At 45.2% G+C, this 15677-nt stretch overlaps 1 protein-coding gene across 3 annotated transcripts in view; it reads right to left on the bottom strand.

Moving 5' to 3' along the window:
- The window catches only part of tbc1d22a (TBC1 domain family, member 22a), a 73243-nt gene that overhangs the window by 43748 nt on the left and 13818 nt on the right, over nucleotides 1-15677 (bottom strand). Inside the window, exons 6-10 of one of the 3 annotated variants that reach the window (XM_029161177.3) lie at nucleotides 13660-13730; nucleotides 6983-7111; nucleotides 5058-5120; nucleotides 4548-4613; nucleotides 1634-1748 (exon numbers count right to left, since the gene is read on the bottom strand). In XM_029161177.3, the coding sequence (XP_029017010.1) occupies nucleotides 1634-1748; nucleotides 4548-4613; nucleotides 5058-5120; nucleotides 6983-7111; nucleotides 13660-13730 (444 nt within the window). The remainder of the gene's footprint in view (nucleotides 1-1633; nucleotides 1749-4547; nucleotides 4614-5057; nucleotides 5121-6982; nucleotides 7112-13659; nucleotides 13731-15677) is intronic. The other 2 variants (XM_029161179.3, XM_029161178.3) reach the window with 2 other exon arrangements.

Here is a 15677-nt window from a genome sequence, read left to right as displayed (position 1 = left end):
TATCAGCGCATGGAGATGCAGAGGAACAAAGTGCATGGTGGCGCTTTGAAGATCTGACACGAGGGCTGGCTCGCCCACAGAGGAAGCCAGAGAGAGAGAGGAAACGAGTGCAGGGAAAGGTGTGGATGGAGGAAATGACAATGAAGGAAACCCACAGGAAATGAGGAGCAGCTCAACACAAGGAAAGGAGAACACGTTACAATATTTGTTTACTAGTAGATCTCTTAAACACACAAGCAAATTATTCTAGGACTGTAGCTTTACCGTAGCTTACTTTAATTATTAGCTAACAAGCATAATTAAATATTTAATCAATGAAAAGCAAAAAATGTTTACTTCTTCCTTTAGAGGCGATCAAGGTTGGTGTAGCTGTAGCTGTAGTACGTTATGTGGCCTTCAGGAACTGTACAGCCACGCATTAACTATGTTAAGAGCAGTTTTGGTTGAAGGCTGGAAATGAAATGATAATTTCTGAGGCCGTATGACACACGAGCAGAAAGCGACACATGAACGCAGTCCGCACTGTTGCACTGCATTACGCTTCCCTCGAAGAAGCAGAGGCAGGAAGTTGGAATGAGGCTCGAGAGGATGTTTTTAAAAAGCGCTCGTTAGCTCAAAGTAAAGCTCTGTCCTCCAAAAACGCACCAAGCGCCCGAGTCGCGGAGTCCAACCTTTCCGCGTGCCTCCCAGCACTTAACTTGCGGAACCTAATTGTACCTCCAGGACCGCGGCGAGCCCAGAGTGTGCGAGGTGCTCCTCTGAGCATTGCAGTTCCCACTTAGTCACTTTATTTTTACATTTTTCTTTTAATGGCATTTCAAGAGAGCTTGGAAAAAACTTTAACGCAGCGCTGTAGTGGCTTTACAGAAGCTACTTCTTAGAAACTTCTCGACACTCACGCTTGCTTCAGCTTGTTTTATGCGATTATCACCTTATCAGCTTACAGGAAAAAATGCCAGCGTGTCAAATACCGACTGCTGAAACGACAGACTGTTGGGATATATCATATGTTGGCGCGTCTCTACTGTCACATATTTTAAAGTGCTCATCCTCCTAACAGTTGTGACAATTAAGATCATCCCTGAAACGTTAACCGTCTTCATTTCTCTCCCAGCTTCCTCCGAGTCTGTGCGCTTTGTATCTGACAGCCTGTGTTTATACTGTCAAAAGCAGGAAGTGCGAGAACCAAATGAAACATTCATCTGTCTTAATGCGGCATAACATAAAACACGCACAGCAGGGGGCCGGGAGGGAGCAGCGCGGCGCGCACCAGCGAGCGCTCGCACACCTACACGTGGCATGCTGTCTCTCACATATACTGTACTTTACACATGCATGCTGTCTAACCCAAGTGTTAACCAGGATGCTTTGATATACATCCTAATAAAGCACAACGTGAGCCTATGAGGCGAAGCAGGCGGACGGGAGGAAAGAGAGAGGGACAGAAGGCTGCGGGAGAAAGATGTGAAAAGAGAAACAGTCTCCAGAGACCAAGGGTTGATTCCTTGTGACCTGTGGTGATGAACCAGTAAGTAAACTGAGTCTCGGCAGCTGTGAAGGTGTCACTCTGCGCGGTGCAGAGCAGCACTTTTAGCAGAGGAGCAGCACAGGAGAAGGGGGCGGGGGCACTCACCGATGTACTCGAAGACGTAGACGACGAAGAACGGCGTGACCAGGTCGTTGATGCCCTGCACGTAGCCGCTGGCCGGGTGTCGGATGGCCCAGATGAACAGGATCCGCTCGAAAATCTGACGTGGGCACAAACGCAGCGTCAAAACAGCGTGGAGGGAACGGACGCAAGCAAACTTCCACATTGTGCGCATCGCGTTCTCATCTATTGGAGTTACTCTGTGAAAGCCGGGCATGATGTGAGATATTAGGCAGCTGGAGTTGCACCTTTGAATGGTTAAAGGCGAGCGGCGGGAAGTGGAAATGGGAACAATTTGAAGGCACGCCAAGCTGACAAAGGGGGGGAGCAATCGGCTAAACTCGCGGTGGGAATCTGCGAGCGCTTATTCCACCACAACCGTAAATTATTCTGTTTGGAGCTAAATAGGAATCCATTAATACCCCACCTAGAAAACGTCTGTTATTATGTTTTCCCGTTCTGAAATGATTACTGTTCGCCAGATGAAAGATGACAGAATATGCAGTTGTGATCTTGGACATTGTGGAAATGATTGAAAGGGGTCTAAATCTGAGATGAACCATTTCCCTGCTTCTGCCTCTCTCTCTCTTTCAGCACAGAACACAAACCCTCACTCTTAAATTCCTCAGCTGCATTTTTGTTTGTGCACAAAAAAGGCTGGCTTTGAACTGTGTTCTCTGCTTTGGTGTTGGTCTCCTCCTTCCCTCTCTTCCTCCTCTACTCGGTTTGTCTCTGTCTCTAGCTCTTCCCCTCTGAGTGTCTCTCCTCCTCCATCTGTCTCTCTCTTCTTTTCCTGCCTCCCTCAATATGTTTTTTCACAAAGCAAACACTTCCATCTTCGTTACGGGTGGCTGTTTAATGCTGTCAGCCCCAGTGAATTAGCAGAGGCTTGATGCTCGGCTTACTTTTCTGGTGAGCAAATGGATTTCCCTAAAAATAATACACACACATTCCCCCACACCTTGTTGTATCACACCCATCAAGCCCGTTCCTATCTTCTGGGGACGTGTCATGTTTCTGTCACATTCCAAATAACCTCATAGCTCATTGTTTTAAGGGAAAAAAAACATTCTGTTTTCCAGAGAGCTGTGTGCAGTCTTTATCAGTTTTATTTAAATTCATTAAATCACAGATTCAAAGACAGTCCATGATTGGAAAGATGCAACTCCCGCCCGCTTTCTCCCGCATTTTATTCTGACACCACATTAACCTGCCTCCACACCTTCTCTCCTTATCAAAGTCCCATCATCAAACACAGAGAGGTGCTGGTGCTGGCAGGTGGAGTGGGTAATGGGACTTTCTTTTCATGCAACCTCAAAAGCTCCCATGCATATTTCACGCTGGCACCCAGGACCAGATATGCTCCGAGTGAACCTGTGCGCATACGCACCAGACCAACACCCGCCCTAGCGTGGGCAGCACTTCAACCCGTGGCAGTGTTTCTAGGTGGGAAACTGAAGGCGCCCAGAGCCTTCAAATACTAACTGAACAACAACTTTCAGATGAGTTCACTCAGTCTTTAAAACAACTAGGTGCTTGCAATTACATTAAATTGCACCTTTAGTGCATCGTGAGGACAGGTTCTTGATAAATCGCTGATATGGGCAATCTCTGGAGCCACAAAGGCAACTCACACCAGACAGCGTCAACTTTAAAACGACACCTGCACAAATTCAGGCACATTCAGAAAGAAGGTAGAGGGATAAGAGATAAGCTCACAGTCACAAGGTCTCAACCTCAGAAACCCAATATATTCACAAACTCTAGGTTAAATGCTACATATGAAAGACCAACATACACCAAGCTCCTGCAGCCTATAATAACAATATAAAGGCAAAGTCTTTCTCCTTTTATTGTCGGGAACTTGTAATTACTGATTATCAACATCTTTGTGAAGACTGTATTGTTCTCCAAGAAGAAGAAAAACTCAAACACTTAGATACCACAAAGGAAATCACTGCAGAATTGTTTCAATATCCCCGTCTCCCCAAAATGGAAAAGACAGTTCACTGTTTTCCACCGGCACTAAATCTCTCCATGCTCTCGTGGGGTGTGGGGGGCGCCGAGGCAAACAAGCGAATGAAATGAAGCAGAGGTGATTTTCAGGCGGTGTCGCAGCAAATATAACCTTATAGAAAAGGAAGGCGCTGTCTGGTGTCTGTGGAATGCTAAAGTATGCTGAAGAGCTGCTTGAATATTCCAGTGCACACAAATAGGGGAGAGGTGGGGATAAGAGAGACACAACAAGTCATTCTGTCAGAGACGTGGTACAGTAGTAAATACTGTACAAGATCTCCTCCTCCCTGACCTTACCCTGTGGCTTCCTACAGGATCTTGTACTCACACGTGTAGGCGTCTGACATTGAGGTAATACTTCCTGTACATTTGACTAATAAGCAGCATTGAGCAGTTTCATTAATTCTATGCAATAGTTACTTCTACACACATTCACAAGGCCGTTACCGACTGCAGCGTGATTAGTAGAAACGCTTTGCTTAGTAGAACTAACTAAAGCAGAACAAGGAGCCATGAGAACGCTAACCATGCAGAGTGGAAGTTTAGTGTGGATATGATCACATGCATGACTGCAGTTAGGAGTTCATTCTTCTGTGTGTGTGTTTGTGTGTGCGTGTTGGTGTGTGTAGCCGTGCCAAATCATGCAGTGTGCTGAAGCGAGGGTTTTCCCATGTTCGACTCCTCGACAGATGGGAACAAAAACAACAACGGAAAAATTTGCATCTTGTCCTTGGCTCATCTCGGACATAATCTTTTTGATTTTGAATTTTACTTCAGCGAGTTTTTGGGATTATACATCAGCAATGTAGTACAAGGATTTAGCAGGAGGGGGGAAAACCCTGCTAGGTGAGGTGGTGTGTGAAGGGCGGGGGTGGGGTCTCACCTCTTGGACAGAAGCTTGTTGAAAGAGAGGAATAAGGGGATTAGTTCTCGGTATGTCAATGTGAATCTGCAGAGAGAGAAGGAGAGAAAAAAGACAAACACTGAAGCAACAGGCAGGCTAGCACAGATCCGTGGTCACAGACACAGGAAGAGCATCAGTTAGTGGCTTGTGTGCTTGATTGAAGGCACACGGGGGTTTCACTGGTCTGAAATGGATAGCAGCAGTGGTCTTGGGTCTGCATGCGAGCCTGCCTCTGCTCCTGCATGTGACCACTGGCTCATGTGTGTTTTTCGTGGAGAAGACCACATTCACACCATTTCAGAGTGTCGACCCTGCAGACGAACAATACGATAGGCACACAGATTCCTCAGAAAGGAGTCAGGCGGATGCAGGACAGCGGCCGGAGCCAAGTCAGCTGGAGATAGTCAGCTGGACGGGCGGACGGGCGGGCGGACTGTGAGTTGAGGCTTGGGTTGAACCCTCAACCCACAGCCTCTTTCTTCACCTTACCTCTGTTAGCTTTGGCTGGGGCACCAAAGACTCTAGATTCATCCTAGGAATGTCTATGTGGATCTGACAGCAACATGGGAGAAGCACATGTTAGACACAGACAGGTTTACCCAAGTACCAAGGGCAGAAGTTCCCTGCATGCACATTCCCTACAAAACATTCTAGTCATTGGCTGCAACGGATTCATTTACTGTATCAAAAGATGGACAATTTAAAGAAAAGAGGCTCGATATGATCAGCACGAAGCAAATGTGCCGCGCTCACTGTAAATCACCTCCCTGTAATGTAACCCGTTGACGACTTTCATTCTGCCGTATAAAACCAAAACGCCATCCACTGCCAGCTCATAACGCTGCACAGTGTAGCTGAGCCCAATCTGCAAAGCTTAATGTGACAGACTGACAACATGAGCGAATGTCTGGTAAAGACAAGTAAATGAAATGGGCAGAAAAGCAATTTAAATGCGTTGTTGGGGTTTCTTCACGTCTGCATGCAGGGACTACATCTGCTGCAGGTAAATATTGACATTGGTATGTATCCAGAGCACACAGGCAGCCTGGGAAAGTTTACAATATAGACATAAAGACTCATATACTGTATATGAAAGAGAACAAAAACGGAATATGAAAATACATTTACACACACTAGCATTTGACAAATACAGACAAGCTCACTGGCGTGTGTAATTCAGAAGCCAGAGTGACATATAATCAAACCTAAATAATCACACACACACAGACAAACAGGAAAACTCACCATCATCAACACAAACAATGTTGGAACAAGCAAAATTTGGCAGAGAGTGAGGAAGAAAGGATCAAGACGCGATGCAAACAATCATCAAAACTAAGTATGCCAGCTTTCTGGCACGGCGCAGATGAGATCAATGGGAAATTGGACAGAATGTGAGAAATGCGTGTTTTTGTTATTGACAGCTCGCTTTGATGTTTCTTATAGGCTCGAAATGAATACGAGGCAGTCGAGTGTTGGAATGAAAGAACGTGTTGAGGGAGTGTAAAAGTAGATATTATTTTCAAAGGCAAAGGGAAGTGTTGGTTTGAGCCACCGGCTGCAGCTGCTCCCGGATGGAGCGCGGCCACGCTGCCTCCCTGTCCACGCAGCAACGCAGGCAGATTCCTATCAGGACGACAGAGGAGACAGAGGAAAGGACACAAGAAAAGACACACGCAAAGCCCTCTTCGCCAGATGACTGGTTCCAGTAATCCTTTCTGCAGGGCCCAGTTCTGTCAAAACACACCCTCTCTCACACTCACACACACATAGGTAAATGAACATAAACAGCCTTTTGTTGTGGGTTTGTGCTGAGGGAATGGTGACAGGAAGCTGTAATTGGAAATGTAATCTTTTGTAGTCCACCTCTTATTCCATCCTTCAGCGTGTGAGATTTAGACAGGTGTTTTTAAAAAAAGTCTGATATAGAAAGAGTGATTATCTCTTAATGTGTGCACTTCAAGTTGCCGGGTTTGGCACAGATGTAGTTCTGGAGATGTGTTGCACTGAGCATGTAAATCACATGCAACGGTATGGACAGATGTCTTCTGACGTACACACGCCTTTTATCCCTGTAAACATGGAGGGGAGAACCGGGAAGCCAGAGACAGCAGCGACAGTCTGTCCTCCATTGTGCTGAAAAATATCTCACTGTACCAGAGGAGTAAACAACTTTCTCTGTTTGTTCTTTGGAGCGGCAAACTTCTGGTTTTTCCTTGCTTCTGTTGCTGCTAGAGTCAAGACGCCCCTGAATGGCTCACTGCCAGTTATAACAGCACATTTGCATCTATTTCAACGTTCTTACTGTATGTTCCACTGATCACGTCACTGGCGTCTCAGCCCCATAACAGATTGCATTCAAGTGGCTGCGCCAGGTTAAGCCAGTGGATTTGTCATGTGTGTGTGTACTGTACCTGTCGGTATGTGTCTTGATGATGCTCATCATTGCGGGAGTCGTAGTATTGCTGAATGAAGCCAAAATACTCTTGTCTCTTCCTCTGTAGGACGCTCTCTCTCCTTTCTGCATTAGCTGGCAGGTAACCCTAAGGCAGGAAAGGAAAAACAAGCAGAGGAGGATATGGAGATGAAAAGATAGAGTGAAATATAAAGGAATAACAACAAGGTAAAGCAGATTTACCAAGACTATATACAAAATTATAGCAAGACAGATGGTTTTGAACCCAGTGACCTCTAAAATGCTTTGTGAAAACTGGATCAGTTGTACTCAAAGCAGCATCAGGCGGACCGGAGTCAACACCATTGGAAGATAAACACATCAAGCTTTGTTCGCCGACGGACCAAAAACTCAATCCGCTAAATAAAGAACAGAAGCTCAGAACAGCAACAGCAGTGTCAAAAGAGGCCGTCTACCACTGGTCTCAGAGGACAAGTACAGCGCTCCCAACCGCTCACCAGGAAGGAAACAAGGCCAACAAGTCTTATCAAAAGAGAAAAAAAGGTACAGAAGAGTCAATGTAACGACAAAAACAGGGAAGAGCATGTTGACCACATGTTCTAGATTTCATTTTGTGGAAAAGTCTAATCACCACTTGCTGGAGGATTGGCTGAGGTGTGATTATACTCAACAAGGACAGCCCCCCCCTCCTGTCAAAAAAGGCCCCTCACCCTGCGTGTGCCATTTGTTTTTCCAGGCGGCTTGAGCGAGCCGACATTTGTGCAAGCTTGTATCCAGCGTGTGTGATCGGGGCTTACGCAACGAGGGGAAAGTCAACTCCGAACTGAACAATAAATCTGCAGTCTATTAAAAGCCAGAGCAGCTGGGACCAGGGGGGTCTGAAATATTCACAAAGCCAGAAATCTTCAGAACACAAGTCAGACGCTTCTGGATGTGAAACCGTGTCCTTAGGACACAAGTTGAATTGTCTGACTGTTAAATCTACAAAGGTTTCCTAAAAGTAATTGGCAAAGACTGTTGGGGGCTTTTTGCATGTTTTAATTACAGAATTACAAAGAGATAGTAGATAAATAGCTCTTTAACTTCCTGATTGGTGAAGTAACGTATCTAATTAGGCTTGATTGCTATTAAAAATGTCCATCAGTATTAACAATAAGGCCAAGTAGTACAGTACACTGAATGTCGCCTTTGATCCATGGTGATGTGCAAAACAAGAGCTCATCCTAAATACAAGACGGTCTCTCTGTCCCTCACAAACAGGCCACGATTTGACAACAGCCAAGTTTTACCATTCAACTCACGCAACTGCCGGCGGAAAGTGTAAATAAATAGGACAAGTCAAACAATTTCTGTAACAACTTCAAGGTTATTTTGAGCTATTTTATAGCAATGGGCAAACACATGGATTTCCAAACATGCCTGCTGCAATAACAGCACAACCGTAATGATGCGCAATCAATACATATATCCATCTGTCCCGTGCACGCATCTGTCATCACTATCACTTTAAACTCGCTCCGTGCCCGAGCGCACATCTGGCTCCCGTTCATTCACATCTGCTTTGGACCGGCTTTAGTGGAATCGCCATCAAGCCTCACTCACGCACCTGCACCCACGGAGGCAGCCTGCACATTAAGAGACTGGGAGAGAAAACACAGCAGGCCCAAACAGGCTCATGCGGCGTCTGTGTGTGTGTGTGTGTGTGTGTGTGTGTGTGTGTGTGTGTGTGTGTGTGTGTGTGTGTGTGTGTGTGTGCTGCCTGCGCTCTCTTGTCTTTGTTACGACTCTGTTGGTTTTTTAGAAGTGGGCTGCTGTGTTTTTTTGCTAACAGACTGGCAGGCATACAGCAACACACACAAACTATCAATTTTGGGCAACTGTCTAGAGGAGAAATCAATAAGAGCAGAAAAAGTTCCGCTTTTTTTCCCCCATTCATTTTTCAAGCCAGAAAACCCCTAAAGGCAGTTTATTACACACAACCACATAGAAACAAACAGGTCCAAACAATGCAAAGGGTTAAAGGAAGGAATGGTAAAAATGCACTGATAAATCCACCTACAGTAACTCGCTGCCGCTCCACTCGCCCGTGTGTCTCTGACGGCGTATTAACATCACTCCTTATTCTGACAGCACATTCATCACTCAAAGCATTGCTTATTGTCCTCGTCCGGGTCACTATCCCAGTAATACTGTCTTTCCAAAATGACGCCCCTGAAGGAGGCAGCTTTCCCATGTTTCCCCTGTCAACCAACCCATTAGTGATGTTCTCGCGCTCATCACCGTGACTTTCCCACATTATTGTGCTTTGAAAGTACTTGACAGACGCACACAACGCAAAGCAGCACAGGCCACAGTCAAAGGCTCTGGAGTCGGGCGCCTCGTGCCAACCGTGGAAGACAACAGCGCGCGTGCTGAAGGTTAATGGACGACTTAGTGGAGGTCAATAACGCTGCAGCTGCAGCGCCGCTTGACAGGAACGGAGCGGTCGCACCCAACAGCCTATAAAGAGGACACAAACCGTGTCATAAAGCCCTCTGTCGTTTTATTTTATCACTTCTCTTAATTACTAATCATAGCATTTTGGCTGCCGGAGCATCCCAGTGTGTTCGCTGTAATATTTATAAAGTTCTAAGTGCGCCCATGCTCAGAGCCGAGTGACTAATGTTCACGTCATCTGTGGACAGAATGAGTGAGGGGTGGGTTTTTTTAAAAATATTTTTTAAGATCGAGATGGAAAGCTAACAGCGAGGCAGAGAGGCTTAACAGCTCTCCCTCTTCTGCCCGTGGTTTCAAAGTGTCTCCGTTAATCAGTCTACACAAACCTCAGCACCTCGTTCCTCCTCGCATCACGCTAGTTCCTGATCCTTCCAGCCTCCTAATGGACTCTTTGCTTTAGTAAACCCTCTGCAAAAAAGGGGGCAAAATATGCTCTGGGAATCCATTTGGGGAATTTAAATATAACAGTTTTTTTCCCTTCTCAAGTTCTAAATTGATTTCTACTCAGCAGAAGCACATTACTGTGGAAACGGGCTGGAAACAAACTGTCCCACTACGGGCGCAGCAAAACTTCAGCAAACTAAACTTTGCTTTCCGTCAAATCACTTGTGTACTGGTCTATTTTAATGTTTACATCTGCCGAGTTTCGCCGCACGACTTGAGCTCGCGAACTTCCATCTGAGAATTGTGACGACTTCACGCTGTGCGAAAAAGTTTGGTGGAACTGCTGCAACGCGCTCACAGCGGGTCTTAATACTACACCAATACGACGTCAAACGAACAACAACTCAGCCTTTTGTCGAGCCAACGCCAGGAGGAAAAGAAGTAACCAACACTATTACAATCCGGAGTGAGAAAATTATTCACAAGCGCTCAAAGCAGCCGGTCCTCCCAGGACCGGACGTCCCGGCACAAGGTCACAGCGTGATGCTCAGAGCGATACACAAACCCCCAAGAGCTGCAGCACATCTCAGAGCCTACAGGCCTCACTGAACACGTTAAATGTTAAAGTCCAAGCAGCACAAATAGAAACTATTTTGTGCTATTTAGTGTGTGTATTTTGGTTTAAGATACAAGCCACAAGTTCTCAACAATTTGACTTCACTTTATCCTATTTTGATCATTAATGAATAACTTGACAATGAAACTAATCAGCTAATTTGTCATATAATCACATTCCTAGGTGTGAATTGCTCTTAAAAAACATTCAAGTACGCAGCACAAACTTCATACCGAAAAGAAATATGCCTACGTGCATTTAGTGCTCCGTGTTTGAATGCACTTATCAATTTACTTCATTAACAAGCAGCAAAGCTGTGATGTTCTGGCCACCGACAGATGTGAGGCTGGCCTCGGCGAGGAGCCGGCGGAGACCGGGGGCCTTTCGGCGGCTGAAAATGTGCTGCTGTGGGGATCGGCTGGCAGCCGAGCAGCCTTTGATTAGGAGCAGCGATTCTGCAGCAGTGCAGCAGTGGCTGGGAATGTACAAAAGCCGCCTCGGATCCATTTCCAACAGGCGATTTGCTCTATCTTGGTTATTAATATTGAGAGGTGGATGGTGGAGCTGTGCTTTCTCTGTTGTACAGCCTGAAAAAGAATAAAATGGTGCAGCATAGTGTGAGACTTCGCTAAGATTATGCATGCAGAGAGTAGGGAAAAATACATTCCCAGGCAATATAATTAAGTGTATTGTTATAATCTTTAAATCTTCCTCTGCTACTGCTGCTGCTGGTCCCTCATACATCTCATATAACCCGTTAGCCTTATCAATATTTCCACAGCCAGTTAGTTTTCTCCTCTCACACCACTTCACATTTAACAGCCACACTCTATTAGCAAATGTACATATTGCCACAGGCTGACATTCTTTCGCGAACCAGAAAAGCCATTTAATTTCTTCCTTTCTCCTTCAGGCTCGGACACAGAGTGCTCTTTAAACAAATGGGAAAAAATAAGGCGGTATTATTTCTGAAATAATGGCGAGTTCAACGGGGTGTGTTTCGGGGGGGCCGAGCAAAACCTGGGGAGTCACTCTCTCAAACAGTGCGAGGAGGCGGCGGCAAGAAAGTGTCTCACTCACCTAATGTGAGACACGTTCGATTGTTTCTCGTGTCTTTATTTCTTTTGAATTTCCACACTCCACTGCAATAACAGTGAAGAGAGTAATGGACGATTTCTGTGACATGGTGGCAAATGAAGGCCACCAGGGGAGCAACAATGAGCTCTGGCCAGAGGGCTAAAATTTGTTTCGTGTCTTTGTCAGGTAAAGAAGATTGTGGCTCAAGCATCCTGGCTGGAGGGGAGGAGAAAAAAAAATCAAATAAGATGGCGCACTCTGGTGAGCAGGAGAAGGGCACAAGGGACAGCACCTGAGTGAAGTTTTATTAGGTGCCTCTGCCAAGTTTATGGAATACAGCGAAAGGCTGCGAGTTGCAATGTGTGTGTGTGTGTGTGTGTGTGTGTGTGTGTGTGTGTGTGTGTGTGTGTGTGTGTGTGTGTGTGTGTGTGTGTGTGTGCCAGGCAGAGAATAGATTTCTCCAGCCTGATCCCCTTTATCCATTTCTCCACTGGATCATGCCACAGGCAGGACACAGGAGGCAGTCAAGTGTTCTGTCACTTAAGAAGATATGAGTGTTTTTGACACCGTGCTCACTTCTCGGGTTTAATCCAAACCTTGACTTCAACCCTGGAATAATTCGCACTGCACAAGGCTCTAACTTCAGAACACATCCTACTGTATATATTTATTTAGAAATCCCCTGGAGAAAATTGCCGTGAGGATGAGGTACATTGTACTATGTTTTAGAGCAAAGCATTAGATTAGTTTCCAACAAAACAGAATCAAAGTTAGAAAAGTATTTTATCACCGGCTCCTCAAGTGAGGAAGGGTAACCCTGGGCAGGTCGCTTGTCTATCACAGGGCTAACACTGGCAGCAAGACACGTATTCACACCCTCATTCGCAGCTGGGGACAATTTGACTGCATGTCCTTGGATGGTGGGAAGAAGCCAAAGGAACTGGAGGGAGCCCATGCAGACAGGGAACAAACATGGCAAACTCCACACAGAGAGGCTGTGATGCAGAAGTGCTAACCAAGTACAGCACATATACATATATAAGTACATATGAAAAGCATGATTGAAAACCAGGGGAGAAAATATAGACTAAACCTGTTTATTATTATTATCATCATGTCTTTGTGAGAACCTGAAAGCCTGATTTCCGACCAGCGATTAACAGCTGGTGTGGATCTTTTCGCTGTAACAGAAGAGCAGGCGCTTGTGGAGGAGGACGGGTATACGCATTCACACACAGACACACAACAGCTACCCGCATATGCACAGAAAACATTCTTGAACAAATATGTAAAGTAAGCGTTAATGAGGTGTTATCTATAGTACATTAGCTAAACCACGCAGAAACACACAAACAGCCCCCCCCCCCCCCATGCCTGGCTGCCTGCACCGCAACCGAGGCTTTGCAACTTCACACGGCATTATGAGCCTTCACTTCAGAGTACCACACAAAGCCGCCGCTAATGGTTCAAGCGCCCAGTTGGTAACCTCCCACCACCAAAAAAAAATACAAACAGGCACACTTATACACACACGCACACACACCTTTAATGACATCTTTTCTGCGGCACATTAGCTATTGTGCTGTAATTAATGGGAGAGTCATGGCGTTCAAAAAGCCAGTATTCTCTCTGCAGACTAGGAGCTGTACACCACAACAATGGCTTAATGAGTAAACACACTGCGCGTCTCATGAATAAATTATTTATGCCTCGCAATTAATTTCCCCTACTGAAGTTGGGAAAAAAAAGCAGTACTGTTACCAGTCTTCATAAATCAAAAGAGGGAGGAGTGAAGGGAGAGAGAGTATGACAGCGACTTTTTGACTGTGTGCATGTGCGGCTGAGGTCGTATAATGTGTTTATCATTCGTGTCATTTCAGCGGTGTGTATGCGAGTGCTCGTGATTTATGTGCGTTGTCACTTGTGGCTTTATGGATGACATTAACATGGTTTTGATCTTAGAGTCAATGTGTTTGTCTGGGTCTGTCCATGTTTGTGCGCTCATTTCATATATGCTGTTACTGTGTGTGTGTGTGTGTGTGTGTGTGTGTGTGTGTGTGTGTGTGTGTGTGTGTGTGTGTGTGGGCGCGCAATAAACTCACCGAGAGGAGTTTCCATGTAATTGGTCGGACTTGTCTTGGGATTCCAGACCAGCTGAGTTTCCGTAATTCCTCTGCAATAAAAACAAAACAAAACACAACGTGCATTTGAGATTTAGCACTTTTAGCCTTTTTACAACGACAAGACACAAGTATATTTTTCCTGCAATGTTTTTAGTAATGACTTCTTTATGTAATGCATTTATGCTTGCAACACTGTTCCCAGGCAGAACCGTTAAAGGCAGAACGGCTTTGTTTAACATCTCCCTGTGCACTGGATCAGAAAATGAACGGCGGTCTCTGCACGAATACGAAGCTACCAGCAGCGGCTGATTAGCTTAGCTTAGCTTGGCACAGACTTAAACCACCAGAGCAAACACTGGGCCCAAACAATAACGCAATGTTGCTAAATGGTGACACTAAGGCTTTTAATGAATTCAGTAAATCCTGTTGAATCCAATTCAAAATAAAGATGCAGAAACAATAAACGTTAACATATGTCAGACCGAAAAAGGATGGAGCCTGGTAGTGAGGAGTCCAGACAACCAGCAACTATGTAACTATTTCCCTATTTGGCACAGATGGGGATTCACATTATGATTGGTCAATTTAATGACATGATAAACAATATAATTTTATAACAATCTGAATATTTCTTTGTGGGGATTAAAATAGATGACACACTGACAAGAACATGAAGTAGTCAACATAATACCAAAAAAAAACAAAACTTAATTTAAGTCATTGTTTGAATTTCCTTTTTACTTTCCTTCACTGTCTCCTCCTGTGTCTCCAGTGGGTTAGACGTGGATTTCTACCTACATTCTCCACCAAGGCCAGGAGGGAGAGCCGGCCGGCTATAATATCAAATAAATCTGATGGTAAGGTGCAAATTGCTGTTTTAAATTGGTGAAGAAAAAGTTCCCTTTGAGGCCAGGCAGACCCAGAAAATATGGCCTAATGTGATGTGCTTCACATTAAACCCAGTCCACAGCCCTCGCTCTCCAACATGGACGTCGGGAGAAAGATAGGTGGGAGTGGGGATTAACAGTGACTTGAGAGGAAATGCTTTGTCTGCTGGTATTTAACAGCCTGCGTCATCTTTTTCCCATCCTATTTACAGTGATAGGACATAATAAAAAGGTGTACGATCTAATTTCAGAGAGAGAGGGAGAGAGGGAGAGATTGTTTTCATGAGGAGCAAAACCGTTTGTCCCTATGTGCATTTCTGCAACATGTCTCAGTACCAGGGACCTTCTTTTGTCTTCAGTGACAACAATTCAGATTATGTACAAAGGCCCTCGATAACCTTGTCTACCACCAGCAGCAAGGTTATGATATTTGGGATTTATAGCGGTGCGTTTTTAAGCACTATTACTTAAGCAGCATTTGGATCCCGGACAAGCCGTCATCCATTATTCACAGTCTCCCTCTGCCTGGGCCCTGCAAGTCTACAAACCTTCCCATTAGCATTCAACAAGACGGGTTGCCACAGCCGACTCCAGACAAACATAAGAACGCGCAGGAAGTCTCCTCACTTGTAATTGCACTGCCACCGTTACCTCGATTCCACGAGTGAAGGGGAGAGAGGAAATTGATTTCAGCGCACATGAAACGGCATTGTCTTAACATACTTTTCTGAATAAATAAATAAAAAACACACCTAATGAATAAGCCAAATTCGTCCTCGACTCCCGTCCGAGGCACTGCCTTGAAATTAATAAGCCTTTTGCACAGAGTGAATGGTATTGATTAGTGCTGCCAAATGACTCTGCCTTGCCTGTTCTTCAAGGCAAATGCAATAGAGAGTCAGTGACAGACAGCAGAATAGGAAATAGCAATCAGCTAAACAGCAAAGGGCTAAGTCCACTGGCTAAATTGAGTGAAACGCATTAGAGCTTGTTCAACTGATGGGAGCAGCTATTTATTCAGTACCGTCCCTGTGCATCTTCCACCTCAGAATTCTTCCTTACCTTGTAAGCAGTGACTTTAATTATATAGAAATCCAATACAGTGATCTA

The sequence above is a fragment of the Betta splendens genome, chromosome 9 (assembly GCF_900634795.4).
Source record: "Betta splendens chromosome 9, fBetSpl5.4, whole genome shotgun sequence".
Lineage (NCBI taxonomy): Eukaryota > Metazoa > Chordata > Actinopteri > Anabantiformes > Osphronemidae > Betta > Betta splendens.
Note: the sequence above shows the minus strand (reverse complement) of the source record. Positions and strands in the feature narration are given on the sequence as shown.